At 47.0% G+C, this 24,906-nt stretch overlaps 2 protein-coding genes across 2 annotated transcripts in view; one reads left to right on the plus strand and one right to left on the minus strand.

The window, feature by feature from the left end:
• Positions 1–9,411: 9,411 nt before the first annotated feature.
• Positions 9,412–9,921, minus strand: LOC137763512 (testis-specific gene A8 protein-like). The gene has a single exon (XM_068541995.1). It carries the CDS (start codon positions 9,919–9,921, stop codon positions 9,412–9,414), a length of 510 nt encoding a protein of 169 aa, XP_068398096.1.
• CCDC149 (coiled-coil domain containing 149) overlaps positions 9,790–24,906 on the plus strand; it is a 96,549-nt gene continuing 81,432 nt past the window's right edge. Inside the window, 1 exon segment of the mRNA XM_068543145.1 lies at positions 9,790–9,967. Within this exon segment, the coding sequence (XP_068399246.1) occupies positions 9,920–9,967 (48 nt within the window). The 5' untranslated portion in view covers positions 9,790–9,919.

Below are 24,906 nucleotides of genomic sequence, written 5' to 3' on the forward strand. Positions count from 1 at the left end.
TGTAGACATCATAGGGACAAGGCTCATGTCCTTCTTGTTTCTTGCTCTATTCCCAGTTTCTAAACTGTGCCTGGCACATAGTAGGTACTCAAAGAGTATTTGTTGAATTTTATTGAATGAACTTGTAAGATAGCTGACCAAGTTTTGCAGTTTAGGCTTGTGGCCAGAGAAGTAAGCAAAAGATGAAACTGCCCATATGGGTATCAAGTTACGACCTTGGCTTCATAGTTATTACGCTCACAAATCAGCTGAGCTCACCCCTACCAGGCTATGGGCCTCCCGAGTTTGCTCTCTACAGGCCATCTTGACTGTCGTCAGGGATACTTCTGATAATAGAATCTCTCTCTTTAAAAAATTGGTTTATGGATGAAAAAGTTCCAAGTATATAGGATGCTGAGTTTAGCAGAATCTGTATGTAAATTGGTATTTTGCTGGTGATCAATCTTGTGCTAAAAATGGAAAATCAATAAAAAAAAGAAAATCTAAGGGGAAAAATAAGTTGTAGACATTTTTGGTCCAATGAGTTTCCCAGTCCGAGGACACTGCATCTGAAACCAAGGTTACTGTCTGTTTCAAAGGTATGTACGAAAGCAGACCAGACGACCATCTTACATACAGAGAGTAGAACTAAAGCTCCCAGTGAGAAAAGAGTTTCAGCTAGCACTTCCTGGGAAAGGCCTTTGCAGTAACTCCTTGAGACTAAGAAGGGGCTCATTGTACATGAACTGCAGTTCCAGGGTCTCTCGAACTGCAGAGTTCACTGAACGGCTGAAGGGACAGGGACTGACCTCATGCATCCGGCAGGGATTGCAGAAACAGCAAGGGCCCAAGGACACTGAAATAGCGTGAAAAAGAATAAAAATGAGCAAAGAACACCTCGTCTCAGAGCCTTCAACTGGACCTCAGAAGGGGTTGGCATAATGGAAAGATATGGACTGCGTGGGGAGAAGGGCAAACGTCGCTGAGTCAGTATCAATTCACACTACTTCTGATTGAAGTAAAGGGGCCTTGGCAATGGTGAAGCATGAATTGGGGAGCTAGTTGACCTATACATCATGAACTTTCTCCAGATAATTTACGTAGACACCTAATTGACTTTGTTACACAGAGTTGAGGAAGTCGCATTAAAAAAAAATTGTGTTCCTCCCCCCAAATTCCTATGTTTGAAGTCCTAACCCGCAGTACCTCAGAATGTGACCTTATTTGGAAATAGGGTCATTGCAACTGCAATTAGTTAAGATAGGGTCATACTGGAGTAGGGTGGGCTCCTAATCCAATATGACTGGTGTCCTTATGAAAAGGAAAATTTTGGACACAGAGACAGACAGGCATGGAAGGAAGACGGTGTGAAGAGACACAGGGAGGGAATGGCCTCTAAAGCCAAGGAAGGAGGTCTGGAACAGATCTTTCCCTCACAGTCCTCGGAAGGAACCAACACAGCTGATTTTGATTTCACACTTCTGGCCTCCAGTTCTGCTAGACAATAAAGCTCTGTTGTTAAAGCCACCCAGTCTGTGGTCCTTTGTTAGAGCAGCCCTAAAATACTAATATAGTAGCTTAGTACAATAGCAGAGCGCGTGGAGCTAGAAGGCAGTTTAGTCCTGGATCCACCCCTCACTAGCTATGTGACTTTGGTCAAGTCATTTAAAAACTCTTTAAAATTCTCAGCTTCTTTTTCTATCAAATGCAGGTAATCAAGAGTGATATTCAAAATACCTAACGGCCCATAAAGCACTCTGTAGAGGCTGCCAATCCCATAAGTGGCCACAGTGCCTCCAGCACGTTAGTTCTTGAAGATCCATCCATCTATCCATCCATCCATTCATTCATTCTTGAAGATTCTTGGTTAGATGGGCACCAAGCACTTACCTGCTGAGGCACCAACACAACTACCAAGCTCTGTCTACCCCTTCAGCATGCGGTCAGCTCAGAAGAGGGAGACACGTAGGGATGGGAGCCAAGGTGGGGGAAGCATACAGGGCTTCAGACATGATGGGGGTTCCGCCTTGGCTGTGCCCCCACCTGGGTCCCTCTTGGTCTGGGGTGTTCAGTGGGGAAGAGGTATAAAGGTCAGTGGTTTATTTCAGGGGCACAGAGCAGCTGTTATTTACCAACTCGTATGGAAGTATTTTACAATTTCAACAACTAATAGGGCCTTCCTGGCTTTTACCTACTGAATATCAGGCCTGGGATAATTACAGATAATTATACAGTTTTGTGAAGATCAGATGAGGTGACACATGTCAAGTATTTAGCAAAGTGCCTGGAATATGGTAATTGCTCAATAAATGCTAGCTTACATTATTACTGAGAAGAATGGTATTTAAATAGAGCTCAAAACACACTTATTAAGCACCTATTATGGTTTGTTGCATAGTAATAGATAACCAGAATTCTGCTCTTCAGGAACCTCAAGCTTTAGAGCATTGTGAAGCAGCCAGAGCATGGGAATTGGAAGTTCTGGACTCTGGCCACAGCTCTGTCCCTAACAAGCTCTGTGACCTTGGGCACAGTGTTTTATCACTCTGGGCCTCTACTTCTTCTCTTGTATAGTAAGGGGTCCAGCTATCTAAGATTCCTTGTCTTTGTAACACTTTATGGCGCTGTAATCTTTCTTCGATGATATTAACAGTACCTTCACTACCCTTTTGTACAGAGTTCCACCCAAATGTAAAAATAGGCTTAATTTCGTGGAGTCATAGACCTTCAAGGTCATCTGGCCTGATCTGCTCATTGTACAGTTAAGTCACAGAGAGATGAAGGTACCCCAGCTCCCAGGGTCACTGATCCAACCCACTGCTCCCTTTTGAAAGTTTTTTTGTCCAATTAAAACTTTCCTTAACCTTGGAAAGGGGTCACTGCTTCTTGTTTTTCAAATGTTCTGGGACTTGATGAGTAAACTCACCAACTCATGCTTTCTGTGTCTTTGTCGCCTTTGATCTTGCCCTCTCCCAGCTTTCCAAATGGACCTGGTTTTTCTTTTTTGTGTTTTTTATTTTTTCAAGTATTTTTTAAACTTTTTTTTATTATGGTAAAATATATATAATATAAAATTTGCCATTTTAACCATTATAAGCATACCAAATGGACCTGGTTTCATGGTTCATTCCAAGTTCCTGAAGTTACTGACTATATGACGTATCATAGTTGAACGGTCCAATTCTGGAATATTTCTCCATGTTCTGCAGTGTTCAGCTGCTTGGGGAACTCAGCTACTAGACTAGGAGCCTCGAGGATGGAGTGGGTCTTAGCCTCGTTGTCCTCCCCACTGACTAGCTCAGCATTTAGGACAAGCTCAAGAAATGTTTGTCGAGTGAATAAACAACCCTGCATGTTAAGGGAGACCCTCCTCAGACTCACTTGTATCACCTTAAGATTATTTTTCCTGTCTCGTGGGAACAAACAGTGTTAATAAACGGCAATCATTGTGTCACATGTGGGCGTATAAGGGGCATATATGTGCCTCTCTCCCCAAAGGTAAACTACTCAGCGGAACAGCAGGGGCACGATAAGCTCGTAAATGCCCTTGTTGACAGTCTCTCTTTAGACATCATGTTTACTTGCCATGTTGTGTTCCTGTTAGAGAACAAAGAGAAATGTGCCCTTCGGTGACTGAATGAGGTCAAAGCATTATAAACAGTGTCACCAAGGGCTGACAGTTTCTACCCCGTGGATGTAATACAAGTGAGCAGATCACTGCCATCCTTGGAAACATTTGCTCAAATACACCCACAAACCATGGCTGTGGGCTGTAGGCAAACGCCTCTGTCTGCCCCCAGACCAGCTGAGCACGGCAGCTCGGGACCTCACAACTGTTTGGATATTGAAAGGAATCGCTCCTTTGGTGGAAAGCAAGAACCAGTGCCAGTAAACTTTATCTCTAACGGGAATGAAGGGGCACTAAAACCATTTGGTCTGGCTTTGTATCTTGGTCTCTTGAATTTCCTGTCTCATTGCAACTGCAAGTTGCAGAGTAAGGCCTGGCTCAGAGAAGCTATTCCTAAGCTGTGAAAAGTTCTCTTGGCTGTCAGGGTCACGGCCAAGACAGAGGCTGCTGCCAACTGGGAGAGGCACATCATTAGACAAATGCCATGACCTGGTATGAGGGGGAAAGATAAAAATCAACATCCAGTGTTCTGAAGGACAGCCTAATGGACAATAAATGTTTGACCAGCTCCATCCATTTGTATGGAATGCCACCTTTTCACCCTCTCTAGCAAATTGTTTTCTTTCTTTCTTTCTTTCTTTTTCTTTTTGTTTTTTTAACCCCAGCCCCCTGATTCTTCCACAGTACAGGAGGAAAAACACCTGTGTCACTTCACTAGCAAGCTCCGTGCACACAGTAGGTCCTAGATAATGTTAATTCTCTTCTTTGTTTTCCTCCCTTTTCATTGAAATAAGCCTGCTCTTCTCCACTGGGTAAAAATTCTTCCCCCCACCCTAAGACAAAAATTAGATAGGAAGACAGTGTAGGTGATCCTATTTTAGACAGTCATCAGCCTTTTTTTTTTTTTTAACTAAGCCTTGCAGAGCGACAGGGTCAGTCCCTCTCTTGGCCTGTAGGAGAGGCCAGTGGCCCCCAAGTCAGACGTTTCTATTTTCAGCTCCCCAAGTCCAGAGAGTGGTAACCTCCGCCTGGGTGAGGGCCGAGCTGCAAACCCGCCAGCAGCACGGGCCTGCAGCCGCTCTCTGCATTTCCGTTTCCATAAATTTACATCAAATTTGTGCTGAGTCATAGCCCCCCATGCAGAAGAAATGAAATACATTATCAATAAGTACAACAAATTTGAATAATCTGAGAGCAGACTGACTTTCCCTGTCTCTTTTCCATTTAACTGCTTCCTTGGGCTACAGCTCACTCCACTCCCCCCATGGGCCAGGGTTGGATTTACCCCCATCTACTGCTGTGTCCAAAGTTTTCCGCTCTTCTCTTGTGGGTTTTTTTTTTTTTTAATGCATATATACATTCTTTTTTATATTCTTTTCCATTATGGCTCATCCCAGGACGTTGAATATAGTTCCCTGTGCTATACAGTAGGGCCTTGTTGTCTATCCATTCTATATGCAATAGTTTGCATCTACTAACCCCAAACTCCAGTCCATCCCTCCGCCACCCCCCTTGGCAACCACAAATCTGTTCTCTGTGTCTGTGACTCTCTTTCTGCTTGGTAGATAGGTTCATTTGTGCCATATTTTAGATTCCACATAAAAGGGATATCATATGATATTTGTCTTTCTCTTTCTGACTGACTTCACTTAGTATGATCATCTCTAATTGATTTCTCTAGTTGATTTCTTGGCCTCTTATCCGGAGCGCAAGCCTTGCGTCTCCCTCTGTCTCTCCTTTTCTTCCTTTTCTTCTCCAGCTCAGGGCCCTTTCCTCCTGAAATCTTCCTCCCCCTTATCGGGACCCTTTCACAGGTAGAGAAAAACGCTGCCCGTCTGCCTCCGCCGGTCCCCAGCCTCCTGCCCGCAACACGCCAGTCAATCACACTTCGCCCGTTCCGGGGATGGCAATTGCGGGTCCCAGGCCTGACAGGCCATCATCAGCCCCACTCAGTCATTTTGAGCACCTCAGAGGAGATTCAGCAGGGAGTGGAACTTCCTTCCCCCCGCTGCTGCCCGGCTGATTGGCAGCCAGCTGGGCTGGGGGGCAGGGTGGGGAGGAGTAGCATGCAACTGATTGTTTGCTGCTGGGCAGGGAGGGCTTGGTGGCGGCACAGAGACGGGCCAGGAGCTCAGGGGGCTAAGAGACAGAGAATGCTCTGAGTCAGGAACCCAGCCAGAATCCCCTGTCTGTCTGGTGTCTGGCTGTGGGCCCTGGTAGGGAAATGATGGATGAGGCCCTTTGCAGAGTATCCCCAGGTAGGAGAAAAGAAGGGAAGGGAAGAGGCTTATCTTTTACAGGATTGAGGCCAGTGGCCCAGGGGACCTCGGATCTCAGGGCTCTGCAGGAGGCCTGAGTGCAGTGCACACTGGGACCTGCGGTTCCCTGCCCTGGGTTAAAGTCACGAACAAAGGAAGCCATTTAGCAACAGGGTCATGGGGACTCCTGGCAGGACCTGTCAAAACAGCCCTCCCTTGACAAGAGAAAGAATTGGGGATCTTGGCTCATATAGAGCTAATTAATATATACATTACACACACACACACACACACACACACACATATATATACCATTATAAACCACAGTCATTAAGAATCATTTTCTTCCCAGGCTCATCAGACTGGGTTTCCTAATTCAGGCAGGAGAAAAGCGACTGGAGAAATGAGTGGCCACGAATATTGCCCCAATTGTACAGTTCAGAGAAAAGCTGAGCCAAAAATCTCTACTGGAGGTTTGCTCAGTTTCCTTTAATGAGAATGCTGACATTATGGCTTGGGCGGCCAGAATTTGAACTGAAAATGCTGTCTGGAGAAGTTGTATCAAAAGCTTTAGGGCTTTCCTATGTGTCTGGGGCTGCTGAAACTTGGCCAAAGTTATCTTGCAAGTCAATAGAGAACCCATAAGGGGAGGCTATGTTTCTAACAATAACTTCAAACCATCCTTTCTTTCCCAATCTCTCCAGAGATTTGTTTTGTTTTGTTTTCATCAGTATCTGCTAGTTCAATTTCTTAGATTAAGCAATTTTGGAGTTTCCATATCTAAAACCCTCCCAAACTTTTGAAAGTTTAAAGCATCGCTCAAAAGCACCTAAGCACTTTCTTCTAACTACACGTGCATATAAATAAATAAATATTGATAGAATTGGCCCTGGGGCTCTGAATATATATAGAGAAATATTGGGTCCCTAGAGATCTGTCAGAGAGTTAAGGGGATGTGAAAATAGAGGCTGAAAACAATGTTTCAACAGTTAGTGCCAGGGTAGCAAATTTAAGACCAGGGCCCCTGGTTTTAAACTGGTCCCATGCAAATGGACTGTGGGATGGAACATTTAATGTACTGCTTTTATCAGAGGTGAGGACAGTTGATGAGCAGTTTTATTTTTTCCTTTGAAAAAGGTAAACCACAATATTATTAGCTTTGTTTTTGTCAGCCTGGGCTGCTGTTGATGAGGTGTCTAGAGGCCTTCTGGTATAGGTGCCTAAAAGCTTAAACTGCGTTTAATTATTATTATTACTCAATGTCAGGCTACGTAAGTGAAAAGAGATAAAAAAGAATCACTCACAGCTACATTGCCTTGGTTTGTGATTTCATCACATCTCACAAGCTAAGCAGGTTCGAGCCGGCACTTGGGGCATGAAACCTCTAAGGGAAACCCAGGCAACTGGAGATGCCGTTTCAACTAAGCTGAAAGTTCCTCCACATACTGGGGAGGGTAGAGGCTTGCCGCTGTTTGATTTTCCTCCCCAGTTTTATTTTTAAACACCTTAATAACTGGCTGACTTACTTCAGAGAAGGAAAGCAAGTAGGCGCAATAAAGTCGCCCAGAGAGTTGTCGTAAAGGTACATGATCCCTCACGTGAAGATTCCCTGGCTCCCAACAGCTTGCTGATTGTCCCGCTGCCTGAAATACCAGTGAAGGCTCCAAAGCCACAGCAGTACTGAAAGCCTCAGCTAAACATAGTAACTGGAAGGGGCGGGCTGCTTTCCCACCTGAATGCCAGCCGAGAGCAAGGCGCAGACCTCGAGGCAGTGGAAGGCAGATGGACCAAGTTATGCCCGCTCTTCCTAAAGTCTATCTCATTGACAGGTTGGAATGAAACCAGATGGTTTGCCAGAGGGCAATATATTGGCAGACAGTACCTTTCTTCTTAGCATGAGACGTCGATCAGGCTGTTAGGAACAAGTGGTTTGTGCTGAGTTAACCCTAGATATTCAACTCAGGGATGACCTTCTTTCCACCCTCTTGGATTACAAAGAATGGATTAGGTGGCCCAGCTGGTCAGAATACCAGAAGCATTAGCTGTATTCTAGCCTCTTCTTTTTCTCTTGTTCCCTAGAGCACTTGTTTGCAAAACTTTAATGGTAAGCCTTGCAAATCCTCTAGGACAGGGACCATGGTCTGCAATGTTATTGAATGTGTTCAGGATGAGTACAGGATTTGTACACAACAGGCACTGAATAAAAGTGCTACCTACTAGACTGGCTCCTTCCTGTAGCCCCTGGTCTGCCAGAATCTGCTGTAGAATCGTCTTTAGATGAGGACCCAACAGGTCATGATGCCAGGGCTGCCAGGGAGAGTCCAGGCCATCCAGGCTCCTCATCAGTGGTGTCGCCACTTATATCAGTTATCTATTGTTATATAGTAAACCACCCCAAAACTTAGGGGCTTAAAACGACAACAGCTTATTTAGCACGTGCTCTATAGGTCAGCAAATTGGGCAAGGCTCAGCTGGGTCGTTCTTCTGCTGACCTCAGCTGGACTAATGCAGGCATCTGTGGCCGCTGGGGGTCAGTGGCCTCACTCACATGTGGCAGTTGGCTGGTTGTTGGCCATGAGTCCTTCATCATCCAGCAAGCTCTTCTGGGCTTGTTTCTATGGTGGTGATCACAGGTTCCTAAGAGCGTAAGCAAGAATAAACCCTACTGCACAGATATTTTACAAGCCTCTTTGTGTAGCACACTTGCAAACACCACGTTAGCCAGAGCAAGTCACATGGCTGAGCCTAGAGTCAAAGACAGTGGCTGCGACATGGGAATTATTGACACCATTTTGCAAACAGCCAATAAAACAAGGCCAACAATAGAATGCAATATTTCCAGCTCCCAGGGGTAATACTTCATTTTCAGGTTTCCAAAAGGCTGGGAAGTGTCTCTAGGAGCTAGGAATCCTTAGTTGAGTCTCTGTTTCTCACCTTTTCTGATAAATGGAGGTAACATCCATCCTGCAGGATTGATTCAGGATCAACAGGGACTAAAACAAATAAATGTTGGCTGCGATGCGTCCACAACTAAAATGGGTTCACAACTTCTCAACCTACGTGCTTATCTCTACAGGGAGCGCTTCTGCAAGTATGGAAAGCTCACTACTGGTAGTGGTTCAGGACAGGATTTTAGGTGACTGGGGAAAACCACCTTGAATAATATTGACTCATGTGTGAAGATTCCCCTGTCCTCTGTAATGTAATTCCCTTTTAGTCCTTCCTCTTAGGAGAAAGTCTCAGTTTGATGCTAATATGTCTTCAACACCTCTCTTGACCCATGTTAAGCATCACACTCAGAGCTTTCGGTCCTATTTAGAATTCATTACCGTTTTATTTTCAATGTTTTTATTTATGACAGCTGATAATTTAAGAAATAGAAATAAACATGAGTAGCTTAAGAAACCATGTTAAATATGTAATAACATGTGGTGCATTCATCCATAGGTTCAACAAATATTTGTAGGGCACCTACTGTGTGCCAGGCCCTGTACCCAACATTCATCCCAGAGGGAAGCAACCCCCTGCCCATGTGGGGCTTACATTCTAGTGGTGAGAGCCGCGATAGTGGTCAGGGAATGGCTGGATTTGGGGATTTACTTCTGGTGGGGGACGCCGAGCCGCCTCCCGCCTGGAGAGCAGTAATCCTGCGGTCAGGACCTCGGCCGCCACGAGCGCGGGGTCCGGGGGCTGCGCGGGGCCCGGGGTGCTATGCGGGGTCCGGGGGCTGCGCGGGGCCCGGGGTGCTATGCGGGGTCCGGGGCTGCGCGGGTCCCGGGGGCTTCGTGGCGCGGTCCTAGGCCGGCTCGGCGGCGGCTGCGGCCCGGCACCGACCGCGGCTCCTCCTCCCCTTCCTCCCGCGGAGGCTGACGTTGAGTCAACAGCGCGGGCGGCCGCAGGAGGCGGCGGCGCGGCGGCTCGGAGGCGCCGGGGCCTCTCGGGGCCGCGCGGGGCCCGGGTGGAGGAGGCGACGGCGGCGGCGCGGCGGGAGGAGGAGGCCGCAGAGGAGGAGGGCGGCGTCCATGAGGCCGGCCCGTGCCTGGAGGAGGAGGCCATGAACGGCGACCGGACCGAGAGCGACTGGCAGGGGCTGGTGAGCGAGGTGAGGCCGAGGCGCCGGCCGGGCGGGACGGGCCGGGCCAAGCGGTCGCCAGCCCCGAGACCGCGCCCCCCGGGTGGCCGAGCCGGGCGGGGACTCGCGGGGGACGAGCACCCCGCGGCCTCGGCTGGCTGCCCCCACGCGCCCCGCCAGGTGCGCCGTTCCTCCCGCCCTTTGCGGTCTGCCCGGGCGCCACTTTCTTCCACGCCAGCTGGTGCCAGCCTCTGGGGAGGGGCCTTCCCTCCGGGCAGGGCTGGGCACTGGATTGGCGAGAGGAGCGCGGGGATCCGGGAGTGGGAGCCAAGCCCCACCTGCCTTCTCAGTTGCCGCTGTTTTGGAGCCAAGCGATTGGACGCCCAGTGCTGAAGCGGAAAGGTGGTGCCAGGGGGAAATCCGGGTCCTGGGGCCACGCCCGGGCCAGGTGGAGTCACCTGCAGCGGAGGTTTGGGGGGGAGGGGAGTTCCATAGTGTCCTCTGTAGCCTTCGTTCATTCAGTTATTCAATTCAGTCAACACGTTTACCGTGGGCCTTCTGTGTGTAAGGTGGCGCGCCGTTTATCAAAGGAGTGAAACACTGGTGCAGAAGTCATTCGATTTGTGGAAGCAGAGAATACCGTGCCCTCCCCTGCCCCGGCCCAACGATTTTGTCAGAAACACCCCTGGGGTCGGCTTTTGGACTCTTATGCTATTCCCTCTTCAGCCCACCCTAAGAATGGTTTGGCCTGGGAGGGGCTGCCTGACTTCTCCAGGTGAGAGAGAGTGCTGGTGTTTCCCTCTCACAGGTAAGTTGTTTGTCCTGACTTACCACCATTTGTGATGGCGGTTAGCCACTTACCTAGCTGTGCTGACCACGCCCCGGAAATTCTCCATTCTCTCCCTCCTGAGAACCATCCCCTTCCCCTTCCCCATCCCCATCTGCATCCCCAAGGCCAGCTTCAGCCTCCGTTTTCTTACTTCTATACGCACAATACAGGGTGTAATGGTTTGCTGGCTTTCTTCCCATGTTGGGTGCTGGAAGGGAAACCTTGTACCGTCTTTCTCCTTTAACCATTTCCTGGGCCTCCAGGTCAGTCTGATAACAGTACTTAGTGTCCAGTGTATGCAAAGCATTGTATTTCTGAAGAGGAATGGACTGTCATAGCGTCTCCCCAAGTTTAGTTTGTTCCTTCTTGATCTGTATGTAATAACTGGACAGTATTATGATATGTTGTCATGCAGCCTGTCCCCATCTCCTCTGTCAGGCTTTATGTTAAGGGATAGATCCTCTGGGGATCTTTTCTCTTGGCTCGTCAAGAATCATACCCAGTGGTCAAGGAAGCTGGAGGTGGTTCTTCATGGAAGTCCAGTGCTGGGCTCTGAAATAGCAGAATGTTCACTACTCCAGCAAATACTTGTTGAATGCCTGTTAGGAGTCAGGTACATTGCTCGGTATTTGGGATACAATGGCCAAGAAGACAGATGACCCCTTCTGCCCTCAAAGAACTCCTGAAGCATATGGTATAGTGTGGAAGGAGAGTCACACCATAAACACTAAGAGAATCCTAAAGGGTGGACTGGGAAGGATGGGAAACCAAAGAAGGAAGTTCTTATTGGCATGGCTGTCCCTGGACCGAGGGTGCCTCTGTCTTGCCCTGACCACACAGTATTGCAGTCTAATGGTCTCCCCACTAGGCTGTGTATTTTACTTGGCTTTGTTCCAGGTGCCTACACGCTGAGCTCCATACACAGCAGGTGCTCAAAAAATGCTTGTAGAACAAGTCAAGATCCGGATATGGGTCTTTCCGGAGTTGTCCTGCCTATCCCAGCCCTGTATCTCCAGAGTAATGCTGTCTTGCCTTCAGACATTCATTAGAGCTTAGGACACAGAGGGCGCACAGCTCGGGGCTGTGGGATGTGAAAATGAATGCAAGGTGCTTCCCACCTTCATAATAGCTAACGGCCATTCCTCAAGTCCATCCTTCATATTTAACATTTACACAGCCTCATACTCACAATGGTATATAAGGTAGGAATTATTTCTTATTTTACAGATAAGGAAACTGTGGCCCAAACATGCTAAGGAACTGGCTCAGAGCCTCACATCTGGAGGGGGCAGAACTTGAACCCTGGTGCCTGACTCCAGAGCTTGGGATCATTAGGCCACGCTTTGTACCTTAATCACCAGTTCATCTGTGTGTATCTTCCCTAGACAGCAGATTCTCAAAGGGGGGGGGTCTATGTCTTATTCATCTTTGAATCCTCAGCAACTGGATCACTGTTGCTCAGAGTATGATTTACAGATCGTCAGAGTCATTTTGGGAGCAAAGGGTACAAAGAGTCACTTGGCATTTGGGGGAAAAAATGCAAGTTCCTGGGTCTCTCCCCAAAGCTACAGTAGCGCACTGAATTGTGTTCCTCCCCCCATGGATACATCTAAGTCCTGACGTCCCAGTAGCTATAATAAGACCTTATTTGGAAACAGGGTCTTTGCAGATATAATCAAGCTAAGGATCTCAAAATGAGATCATCCTGGATTTAGGATGGGCCCTAAATCTAATGATTAGTGTTCTTAGGAGAAAGTAAAGATAGACTTGAGACACAGAGATCCAAGGGAGAAGGCTATGGGGAAGCAGAGACACGCAGAGAGGAAGTCCACATGAAGAGGCAGAAACTGGAGATGGGCAGCGACAGCCAAGGGATGCCAAGGGCTGTCAGCAGCCACCAGAAGCTGGGAGAGGCTTGGAATAGATTCTCCCTCAGAGCCTCCAGAAGGAACCAATCCTACTGACACCTTGATTTTGGACTTCTGGCCTCCACAACTGTGAGAGAATAAATTTCTGTGTCATAAGCCACCCAGTTTGTAGTGATTTGCTGTGGCAACCACAAGAAACGAATTACCTTACTTCCTGAAAGTGCCTAGGGGTGTAGCCCCAAATCTGCTTTTGTCGCAAAGGGAGCTCACAGGAGATTCCCCTGCACAGTCCAGTTCAGCTGCCTGGGCTTCCGTGGGCGTGGAGAAATCGTGTGGGCCCTAAGCAAGTAGGATTCAAGGAAGAGAATGGTCCGTGGCTAGTGGCGTTTGAAAGTGACTTTGGAAGCCAGTGGAAGGAACTGGGGAAGGCATCACCACACATGTGACCTGGGTCAAATGGGCTCCAGTCTGTTTCTACAGAAGTCCCCGGTTCTACCTCCCACCCTGGGTCCACACTCCATTGCCCTTCCTGCCCGGAGCCCTGAGCTCTCTTTCAGTCGGTTTGCTTCCTCGGCTTGCCTCTAGGAAGCAGTTTTCATTTAAATGATCCTATAGAGATCAGTTTTATTTTCATATTTTTAGCATAACAAGCTGAAATTACAGCCTTCTCTCAGGCCCTGAAGTAAACACGGCCATGCATGGGAAAGGAGTGTGGCTTCTGTTCTGTTCTGGAAATTAAACGTCTGGGGAGGGGGAAGCATTCTTCTCATCACCACCTGAGGTGATCTTTCAAATCAGGGGGAAATCTTGAAATGCAGTCGTGCAGACAATCCATAACTTTATTTCTAAGATAAAAATCCTGGTCATCTCTCAGCCTACTGCCCTGTGATAAACCATGACTAATTCAGTTTCACTATTTGAATTTTGGTTGATTAATTAGATAGCAATCAGTCCTGTATTCCTTGAGCATGCTGTATGCAGTGACTAGGAGGCAGATATAGAAGATGGTTAAACCTGGGCCTCTGCCCAAAATAGAGCCGCTGACGTTTGGGGAGGGAAGCTGAACAGGCTCACAGTCTGAGCCTGTGGATAAGGGCGCAGCTTTGGGTCTTGTTTGTTGACTGAGAACTGAGAGTAAGTCTTGGCTCTACTTCTTTCTCGGTGCAAAACCCAACCCAAGCAGGTTCAGCTCAAAGGGAATTTATCAGCTGATATTGTGGGTTGAATTGTGTCCCCAAAAAGATATGTTCAAGTCCTAACCTCCTCCCCCCAATACCTGTGAATATGACCCTATTTGGAAACAGGATCTTGCAGATGTACTCAAGATGAGGTCATTTGAGTGGGTTCCTAATCCAATGACCAGTGTCCTTATAAGAAGAGGGAAATTTGGATGCAGAGGTGCACAAAGGGAAGACGATGTGAAGACACAGAGGAAAGAAGGCCGGGTGATGACAGAGGCAGAGACTGGAGTTATGCTACCACAAGCCAAGGAAAGCCAAAGATTGCTGGCAGCTACCAGAAGCTAGGAGGAGGCAAGGAAGGGTCTTCCCCTAGAGTCTTATTAGGGATCCTGGCCCTATCAACACTTTGATTTTGAACCTCTGACCTCCAGGACTATCAGAAATTAATTTCTATTGTTTCAAGCCACCCAGTTTATGCAGTTTGTTACAGCAGCCTCTAGCAAACTAACACAGCTGCCGTGACTAATCATTCCAAGATAGGGGTGGTGTGGGGCACAGCTGGATTCAGCGCTCAAACAGATGCTTTCTCTCCATCTTTGGCTCTGCTTGGGGCCTGACTTCAGTCTCAGCCTTCCACCCTCTCAAGCTCAAGTCCAGAGGGGAAGACAGAAACTCTTTTGCAGGAGACCCCATAGAACCCCAGGAATCACTCCCTTTGCACCCACTTAGATCCCTCACCTGCCCTGGAAGAAGTTACATGAGCATAGTGACCTGACTGTCTCAGGCCTGCCGTTGTGCACGGGGCCCTGCCCAGGCCACATGGACTGAGAGTGGGTTGGGGGGTGGGAACGATTGCCAGAAGAAGGGGAATGGGTGTTGAGAGAATCGCCGTGCCATGCGACTCCTCCGACCCTCATTTTTCTCATCTTTGAACAGGATCATAAAGCACCTACTCATAGGTGCTCTTATTGTGAGGATCCAGTGAAATCATGCTTGTTAGTGTTTTGCTGTCTGCCTGGCAAGCAGTAAATGTGCAGCAAACATTAGTACAGTGAGGGTGGAGCTCAGGGCACAAACTCAGGTGTTCACAAACTGAAAACTTTATTTTGCTATAACACCTTAGTTATGGTTACAAACTCCCACTGTAAGGCGGGGGGAACGTAATCTGGATTGGAATCACCCCTCTGCCTGAACTTGTATTTGAGTTCTAGGCGTGGTAAGTAGTACTCAGCCATTGGCAGGGGTGATGGGGTAGGGGGCACACGACTGGTCTGGGCTATTTTTGTTTAACCACACTCTCCTCATTTCAGTCTAGCATCTGGTCATTGGTCACTGTCAGTCACTGTTGTGTCTGCCCTTGTTCCCCTCTTCTGGCCCTTTGGTGTCCGTACCAGACCCATGCTACTTTGGGCGAATGAAGAACAAGGTGATATACTGCTACTTCACTACTGTGGGCATGGGGGGGCTTTGCTCCCTTGCCCAAGGTGGGGGAATTCAGTCATGTTCTGCTGTCTCTGAATCACTCCTGAGCTGAGGGAAACTTTGAGAAACCATGGTGCAATTTTCTGCATAGACACACCACACCACACCAGGCTGGGTCCAGGGAATTGGGGATTATTTTTTACTTCCTAAGAAAGAAGGGTATATTTGTTAGGGTAAAGTCTAAGCCACTTAACAAAGATACCTACTCCCAAAATATATTGGTTTCAGTGAGGTAGATATTTAGATCTCTTTCGTGTCATAGTGTGGTGGTCCAGGCTGGGAGAGCAGCCCTGCTCCAGGAGTCATTTAAGAACCCAGGTTTCTCCCATCATGTTTCTCTACTGTTTCTTAGGGGATGGTCCTCAACTGTATAGTTAAAGCTAGGTTAGTGCCATGTTTTGTCCCAGCACATGGAAAGGGGAAAGAGAGAAAGGGGAAGTCCAGGGCAAAGGGCTTTTCTTTAATTAGGGATGACTAGAGAGCTATACGTATCACTTCTCGCATCCCATTTGTCTGAGTGTAGTCACATGGCCACATGTAGCTGCAAGGGAGGCTAGGAAATGTCATCTTAAGCTGGGTATGCCCAACTTAAATTTGGGAGGGTTCTATTAAAAAGTTAGAAAGGTATACAGGACAGGAAAAACACAAACTTATAAAAGGAAAAAAAGGATAAATTGGACTTTATCAAAATAAAAAAATGTTTGCTCTTTGAAAGACTCTGTTAAAAAAAATGAAAAGACAAGCCACAGATGAGAAATTTTGTGCAGAACACATATCTTACATCCAGAATATACAAAGAACTCTCATAACACAATAGTAAGAAAACAATCTAATTTTAAAAATGGGCAAAAGAGTTAAATAGACACTGCACTAAAGAAGAGATTCAGATGGTGAATAAACACATGAACAGATACTCAGCATCATCAGCCATCAGGAAAATGTAAGTTAAAGCCACAATAAGATGCCACAACACATCTGTTAGAATGGAAAAACAGACACAAAATAAAAAATGGGAAAACCAAGTGCTGATAAGGATGCAGAGTGACTGCAAGTCTCCTACATCGCTAGAGGAATATAAAATGGTACAACCACTTCTGAAAACAGTTTTACAAGTTCTCATAAAGTCAAACCTACACTAAACCCAACAACCCAGCAATCCTGCTCATAGGTGTTGACCCAAGAGAAATGAAGACACGTGTCCACACAAAATCCTGTATGTGAATGTTTACAGCAGTTTTATTTATAATTGCTGAAAACTGGAAACACAACAGTGTCCACTAACTGGCAAGTGGATAAATTGCTACATCCACATCATAGAATCCTGCTTAGCGTTAAGATGGAACAGACTACTGATGCATGCAAAAACATGTCAAGTGAGAGAAGGCAGAGACTCAAATGCACCGACTGTAAGACTCCACTTATATGAAATTCTTGAAAAGGCACAACGAAAAGGACAGAAAAACCAATCAGTGGTTGCCAGAGCCTGGAGTGAGTGAACAGATTGACTGCAGGGGAATACGAGGGAGCTTTTTAGACTGATGGACATAGTCTATGCCTTGATAGAGTTGATGGCTACATGATTGTATAAATTTGTTAAAATCCATAGATCTGTACACCTCAAAAGGGTGATTTTTTTTCTCTATGTAAATTATACCTCAATAAACTTAAGTCTTTAAAAAGGGGGGGAATGGATATTGAAGACAGTCATCACTATAGAGAGCTTTACTCTTTACCTCTCTGATTCCCCAACTCATCAGGTTTCCGTCACAACTAGCCACGCCCCCTACATCTCAGTCTCACAGTCCTTACTCCACTCTCCTGACACCAGGCTGATTAATGTTCATTCTTAGACATTCACTGGTAACCAGGCTCTCTTTCCTTGCACTCTGCCTTTTCCTCAAATTTGGAGATCTTTTCTAGTCTTTTGGAGGGTCGTGGGGGAGGGAGTTATGGGGAGACTCTTCTTTGCTCTGGTATCTTCTGGTGAAGGACAAGGCCTTCAAAACTGAAAAGCCAGTCACTTTGCTACCAGTGTTCTGCTGAGCACTCTCTTCCTTGGAGAAGGCAAAATGTCTGGCTTTTAAAAGGGAGAGGGGGACTTCCTTGGTGGCGCAGTGGTTAAGAATCCACCTGCCAATGCAGGGGACACGGGTTCGAGCCCTGGTCCGGGAAGATCCCACATGCCATGGAGCAACTAAGCCCGTGCGCCACAACTACTGAGCCTGTGCTCTAGAGCCCGTGAGCCACAACTGCTGAGCCCACATGCCACAACTACTGAAGCCTGTGTGCCTAGAGCCTGTGCTCTGCAACAAGAGAAGCCACTGCAATGAGAAGCCTGCACACTGCAATGAAGGGTAGCCCCTGCTCACCACAACTAGAGAAAGCCCGCGCCCATCAATGAAGACCCAACGCAGCCAAAAGTAAAATAAATAAATTTAAATAAATAAATAAATAAATAAATAAAAAATAAAAGGGAGAGGGATATGTGGAGAGAAACAGGGTAGGAGTTTTAGGAATTTGAGGCAAGGTAAATAGAGTACCATTTAATATTTCAAAGCATTATTCACATTCATAATATTAAATGAAAAAACAGTGCACAATAATGAACAATATATCTTAGATACATATGTAGGCAGTTGGTGAAGCTGAAGAAGTGGGGGAAAGCTTCTTAGAAGAAGTAGAACTTGAGCTGGGTCCCTCCGCTTTGGCTGAAGAGGGCATGGTGGTGGTGACAGGAAGCGGGCCTGAGCGCTGGACTGGTGGTTGGCCTTTGAGGAAATGCTCCAGATAAAGCCTGAAACTAGTGGGTTGAGGTATAGCAGAAATGGAGGTTGGATAGCCAGGGTAGACCAGATGGTGAACAACTTCAAAAGCAAGACAGAAGGGTGTACTCTAATGTAGCTGGTAATAGCCTCTGAAAGCTTTTTTAGCTAGAGTGTAAGTTGATGAAAATACTTGGGAAAGATTCATTTCCACGGAACTCAGTAATCACTGAGCCTTTGTCGTTCACAAGGCACTGTGCCAGGCAGCGGGAATATAAAGACAAATTTGGTAGCTCTCCCAGGAATCAGGGAAAGACAAGTGAAGATGAGCTACCAGTAATCTAGTCTTTTCTGTCACCATCAATATTCCCAATTACCCCGATTGCACCTAGGTCATACCACTTATCATATGGTTCTTTGACTAACCCTTGACTTGTCTCTCTCTCCACTGGGCCCAAAAGATCTTGAACTCCTTGAGGGTAGGGACCATATGTTATTAATTTGTGACCTTAACACTTCACACTGTACCTTGCCCTTTGTAGGTACTCGATGAGTGTAGAATATGTGAATGGTTGAATATTTGAATAAATGAAGTGATAAGGAGTTATGGCATCAGTGGAGAGAGAGAAAAAGGGATGTCTATGAGACAGATTTTAAAGGAAGACCCATACAGGATTTCGTAGCCAATTGGATCGGGAAGATGCAATAGCATGAGTCCAAGATGACCCTCGACGTGTGGCTAGAGAGTGGTGGTGATGGGTCTGACAGAGGGTTGGGGGTGACTGAGGCTGGTGAGAAGAGGACAAGTTCTGCTTAGAGCTCTGCATTGTTCAGAGTTTCCTAGGAGTGCTTGAACTCTTGCGAGGCAAGCTTAGTGCTTCCTGGGAACATTTTTGATGAGCAGCTATCCTCCTAGTGGCAGGCTAATTTTAGAGTAAGTTTATTAAAATTAGTATGTGGGGGCAAGTGAGCACAACTGCTATTTTTAACTAATGGGATTCATGTTATCTCCTGTGCAGGGAAATTCGCATATGTGCTTCTAAAATTGACAATTGCTACTCTTATCATGTTAAAAAAATTAATTTAGTGACTTTCACATTGAATAAAATACATTGGCTTAAGATAGGAAGAGGACTTTGGCTAGTCCCTGAATGAAAATGACCAGAGTGAGCAACGTTTCTTACCCATTGCCTGGTTTTCCACCAATAAAACCATAGCGGGGCTTTGGGTACCTCCTGGCAGAGGACTTCGCTTAGTTGAGAGTCTGCATCTCTTTCTGGTCCTTCAGGTAAAATGGCACCAGTGGTAGGGGACACCTGGTCCCCAAGAAACACAAACCTTTGGCAGATTTTTTATTTTGAAGTCTTCTCATTTTCATTTCACTTCTTCTAGGCTACTCTGTTTCCATTATCTTATGGTATTTTTATTGTAATGAACATCTTAAGTTTGTTCAAAATATCAGATCTTCTTCAAGCCAGTATACCTTCTATATGACTAGCCTATTAAACGACTTAAAAAAGACACTTCACCAGGACCTCGTACTCAGAAGCCTTCAGTGGCTCCCCATTACTGGGTATTCAAGGCCTGCCCCAAGCTGGCCTATCTTTCTAGCCTTATGCCTCATTTTCCCTCATAAATTGGTTGTTCCAGCCAAACTGATCTGTTCCGCATTCTGGCTTCTACTTTATTATCCTGGCCTCATCTGGATGGGCCTTCCACTTCTTCCCTGACCACAGCCTTTGCCAGTCCTTCAAGATGGAATAGACACCAACATCCTTCATAAAATCATCCATGACCACCTAAGCTTGAAGTGAGCTCTTCATCCTGTTGCCTTATGTAGCGTAGGTTACAAACCACTTATGTAGAACTTACATGCTCCCTGAGAAAGGAAAGGACCTTCTCTGTGTGTGGATCTTAACTCCTACACAAATTAGTGAGCTCCTAAGAGGAGGGACCGTGACCACCTGTGTTGGGGTAGGAGACAGGAGTTCTAGAATGATGAGGCTTCATGCTATGACTCAAGAGGTGCAGGACCTGAGTGAGGATACTGAGAGAACATCCCCCAAATGACCTAGTTCTGGCCCATTTGCAGGGCCTCGACTTTGATTTCACATTCTCATTTATGGGAAGAGAATCTTGGACGTGCCAGCCCACCTATAGTTTATTAGTGACAGACACACAGGTGGGGGGTCAGTGATGTCAGGATGGATCCATCACTGTGATAGGTTGGTCGGTTGGCATGAAAGAAGAATGAAACACAGCCCGGAGGTATTTCAGTGGGACAGGTGGATAACAAAGAAGAAGGTCAACTATGTTGTGTTGTGTTGCACACAACTATGTTGTGTGCATAGCCTTGTGCTTTGCAGGGAAGTTCATTTGGATTGGGGGATTGAGGAAGGTTCTTGATGAGGGTAGCACTTGGGCCAGGAAGGTTAGGCAGGATTTCAGCAAGTGAAAATGTAAAGGAAAGGTGTTCTAGGCAGAGGGAATGGAGATAGCAAAAGTGCAGAGATGGCAAAATACAGGGCTTGTTTGGGAAATCCCAGATGTGTTTCTCTGATTGGAGACACACAGTGGGGCATCAGGTGATGATTGTTAGGCTGACCTTGAATGCCCGGTTAGCCGTCTAGAGAGTGCTGGGGTCCTGAGTGGCCTTCATTCTAGAGGCAACTCAAAGGGCATGACTGTACGCTTTGAACAGGGAGAAGTTGCCTGGGGATGAGGGCTGAGCAGGACCCAGGAGGCCCCCTGTACCTGCACCTGTCCCTCTGTGCCCTTGTCCTCATCCACTCTCAACCCACCTGAGCCTGCCTTCCACCCCATTTTTACTCCTGAAAATGCTCTTGCCAAGGCCACCCAAGACCAGCCTCCTACTTGCCACATACGGCGGTCTTTCTTCAGTCCTCTACCTACTTGACATCTGGCTGTGCAGCCTCTGACACTCCACTGTTCTCCCCCTACACACTGGGCTTTGCATCCCTCCGCAGGGCCACTGGATGTGCCCCCCAGGCACCTGGCACTCAGCGTGCCCTGAACTGAATTTACCATCCCTCTGCCTTCAGCCCTTCCCACCTCTCTTCCCTTCTTCTATCCCATATCAATGAATGATATCGCTATGGAATCTTCCTTGATTCTTCTTCCCAACTTACCCCACACCCATCTAATTATCTACAAAGACCCATATTTTCTGCTTTGGTACAAGTCCTTAATAAGGGCTCTGTGTCACCTTTCCTACTATCCCACCATGGCCCAGGTTCTCATTCACTCTTCCCAGAATATCTGCATAAAGACCCTCTAAGATCTTCTTTTTTCCCTGCAGTTACTTGAATTGTCATTCCAAGCGCTGAAATGATTTACCACTCCTTTGCCTAAAGCCCCCGATGGCTTTCCAGGGCCCGCAGAGTGAAAGCCATTCCTCAGGTGGCCTCCAAGGGCCTGCTCTCTCCTCATCTTCAGTAACTCCTCTGTACCCCTTATGCTACCACCTCCCTCACGCTCTATAGAATTCCTGTTACCAGGTCATTCCGTACCCTGAGACATCTCTAAGCCTTTGCTTATGTCCAAAGATGATCTCCTACTCACACTTTACAGCCCGGCTCAAATGTCATAGCCTCCACTTGGGTTTCCTACCTCTTGTGGGTCTCAAGAGATTGGGAAGTGGATGGTATATTTCAGTTGGGAAGACAGTGTGGGGCTTTGCGAGCAGGTATGGCAGCTGGGGTTCCTGAGGATGAGGGACCTTCAGAGGGGTGGGTGGTCTCCAATGTCTAGCACAGTGCCTGGCACATGATCCTTGGCAGGCACTTGTGGAAGAAAGGAAGGGAAGGAGGGAAGGAATGAAGAGAAGGAAACAAGGAAGGAGAAACAGTTCACCTCGCCATTTTCAACATTCTCTCTGAAGCCAGCCCTACTCACCTGCCAGTGTGCCCCACTTGCAGCGTCTCCCCGGGCTGACCATGGCTGTGAAGGAGCTGGGAGTGAGTGTCCACATGGCCTGGCAGATGCCTGGTGTCCCGGGCAGCTTCCTTTCTCAGGCAGCAGTGGGTGATGTAAGTCATCAAGCTCCACCACTACGTAGCTACACGGTCTTGGGCAAATCACCTTACTTGTCCAGACCTCAGTTTCTCTGGACTTTGTACAATGAAGATAACAATACCTGCCTTGTGTCTCTCATCTAAGATGAGGATAAAGTGAGATGATGTACGTGAAAGTGTGTTTTAAAGTCCCCGACCCTCTACAGCTGAGGGGGTGGTCCTGTCCTTGCCTGGGCTTTAGGAAGAGGCTTCTCAGGGCTTCAGGGATGGTTCAGCCGAGGGAGGTGATGTGTCAGCTGCCGCTGTCAACATGATGCCATTGAAAATTCATATTGATGAGGTGCAGATTGACGTACCTGCTTGCTCTGCCGTCTGTAGACCCCACGACCAAGGAGATATTGGAGGTGGCAGCGATGGGACTCCCTTTTATTTAAGCCAGTTCCAATTTGCTTTTTAATTTGCTCCAGACTGGTGAATGCTGTCAGGGTCAATCTGTAACCTTTTCTGCTCTCCCAACGGTCTCCAGCTTTGCCAGACCTTCTAATGTGTTTGCACACTGCTCGATCAATTCCTGGGCAACTTCCATCCCATGGCCTCTTCTGCGCTCACCTTATTCAGCTTCTGACTTTGCACCCTTCTCACTCTCCCTCAGTCCAGTCTCCTGCTGACCACTCTACCTTCCTCATTTGTTGGGGTTTTGAGTAAGCCTCGTATTCAGCTGATTTCAGTGCCCAAGACCCAGCACTTGCTCACAAAGAACCAGCAGTCAGCTCCCCGCCCTGGCTTCTTGCAGGTGCCTCCTCATCAGCCTCCCCGTCTCCTGCATCTCTTTCTGCCTTTCCTTCCAGGCTATCCCTGCCTGGTCAAGGGTCTGGAAGGTCTGACCTTCCTCGCTCAAAGCCCTCCACGGCCCTATTGGCTCTGCCTTTGGCTCGGACTCCACTGTCATTTAAGGCCTTTCTTACTTTCATCCAAACCAAACATTCCAGCCTTATTTTGCATTTCTCCTTTTCACGTGTCCTGTATTCCTGGCAAACAGAACCACTTCGGGGTCGTTGCTGGAAGCCTGTGTTTCCATGCACCTGGCCTTTGCTCAAGCTGTGCCCTCTGCCAGGAACTCTTGTTCTCTCACTTCTCCTCACTCTTCTTTCAAGGCTTTATCATGACCACCTTGACCCCCACCTGAAAAGTCTCTTGCCTTCTGCAATCCCAAGCGTCTAGACACACCTCTGTGACCAGCGTCTCCTGGGTTGCCTCACATTGGAATTATTTATGTACGTCTTGCCTCCAGCCTGGAGTTACTCAACGCAGGATGGGTAGATTCATTTTTTAATTTCCCACTGTGCCCAGAACAATGTGCTGCATGTAATGAACAAACGTAAAAGCGATGACAACCCCACTGGATTCTCAGCTAATACTTGAATTGAAAAACTGCTGAATTAAAACAAGGATATCTTTTTTTCTTTTTTGGTCAGAACAATATTCTTATCTCTTTTTCTCCCCCAAGTCCCCTTATCTCCGTTTGATCTTACAGGCCTTCTGACTCTCAAAATATAGATTGTGATCTTTTAAAGGTAGTAAGTCAAATCTCCTTTTAATAAGCTCTAAGGGATTTATGAATTTACTAGAAGTCAAGTCCCTCCCACTCTCCCTCCCACCTTCCCTTCTTTTCCTTCCTTTCTTCCAAACTGGAATTTTATTCTATCAGATATGTTGCTTGAAAAGAGTCAGGCAGAAGCTGCGGGTGGGAAATCATTTGGTTATAAAGAGCTTCTTTCTGTAATGGACTCTGACCTGTACTATAGTGTGTCTGAACAGATGCCAGCCTTTAACTCTGCTCTGGACTAGAATTTAAGTTTGTTCCAAGGTTATTTGCCACTCACGGTTGACTCTCATGCAAAGAAATTGTGCGTTGTTTTTTTTTTTTTTTTTGGTCCCTATGGCCATTTTCTCATCATGAGCAGTAACAAATAAAAATAATTCCTTACATTTGTCTTCCCTCCACTGATATTTAAGATGATTAACTACGTCCCAGGCACTTTGCTAAAAGTTGGGGTACAAAATGCAACACGATGTTGTCACCTTCCTCTGTATTCCTTAATCAATTTCTTATAACTACTTTACCAGTTAGAATGAGCAGGGGGTAGTGTCTTTATTTTATAGATGAAGAGATGGAAATTCAGTGTTTATGAAATATTCAGAAATTCAGAGTCCTTTTTTATGGTCACTCAAAACGAAGCAAGTGTGTGGAGCTAGGCTTTTAAACTTGAAGGTTAGAAGGTTTTCCCTCTGGGAGCCTTGGGTTCAGACCCTCTGTACATTCACATCAGCTGACCTAGCTCTAAGCCTAAAACCCTGAGCTTTTTGAAAAAGAGCCTTTTTGGGTCTGGTTCCAGACTCCTGCCATGACTTCAATTTCAGTTGGAAGTTGAGCAAAAGTGGTGTCAGGAGACCTGCAGTCGTAACCACATCCTGAAGGACGGGCAGGACACCACCTCTGTGCTGTGGGTGGAAGGCAGGTGTGCCAGGTGACCCAGCCCTGTCCAAGCACCGGCTCCGTGGAAGTGAGGGACTCCAGCCTTCCACCCCTGCCTGTTCACCCCCATCACAGTGTGTCCTCATCGCAGCAGCGAGTCCCTGCCCTTGATGGCCTGAATCTGTGAACGAGGAAAGGTTGGGGAAGAAAACCGAGTGGCTGAAGGTATTATTGACGCCTAGAGATGATAAAAGCTTGAGTCGTGGTGGATGTAACTTTAAATATCCAAGTAATCTGAGTTCACTGCACCCCTCCACGCCAGATTTGGAAAATATAG

This window comes from Eschrichtius robustus, chromosome 4, assembly GCF_028021215.1.
Source record: "Eschrichtius robustus isolate mEscRob2 chromosome 4, mEscRob2.pri, whole genome shotgun sequence".
Classification (NCBI taxonomy): domain Eukaryota; kingdom Metazoa; phylum Chordata; class Mammalia; order Artiodactyla; family Eschrichtiidae; genus Eschrichtius; species Eschrichtius robustus.

What these genes read in the sequence shown, in the direction of transcription:
- LOC137763512 (XM_068541995.1), bottom strand. Translation starts at nt 9,921, where the DNA reads ATGGCCTCCTCCTCCAGGCACGGGCCGGCCTCATGGACGCCGCCCTCC.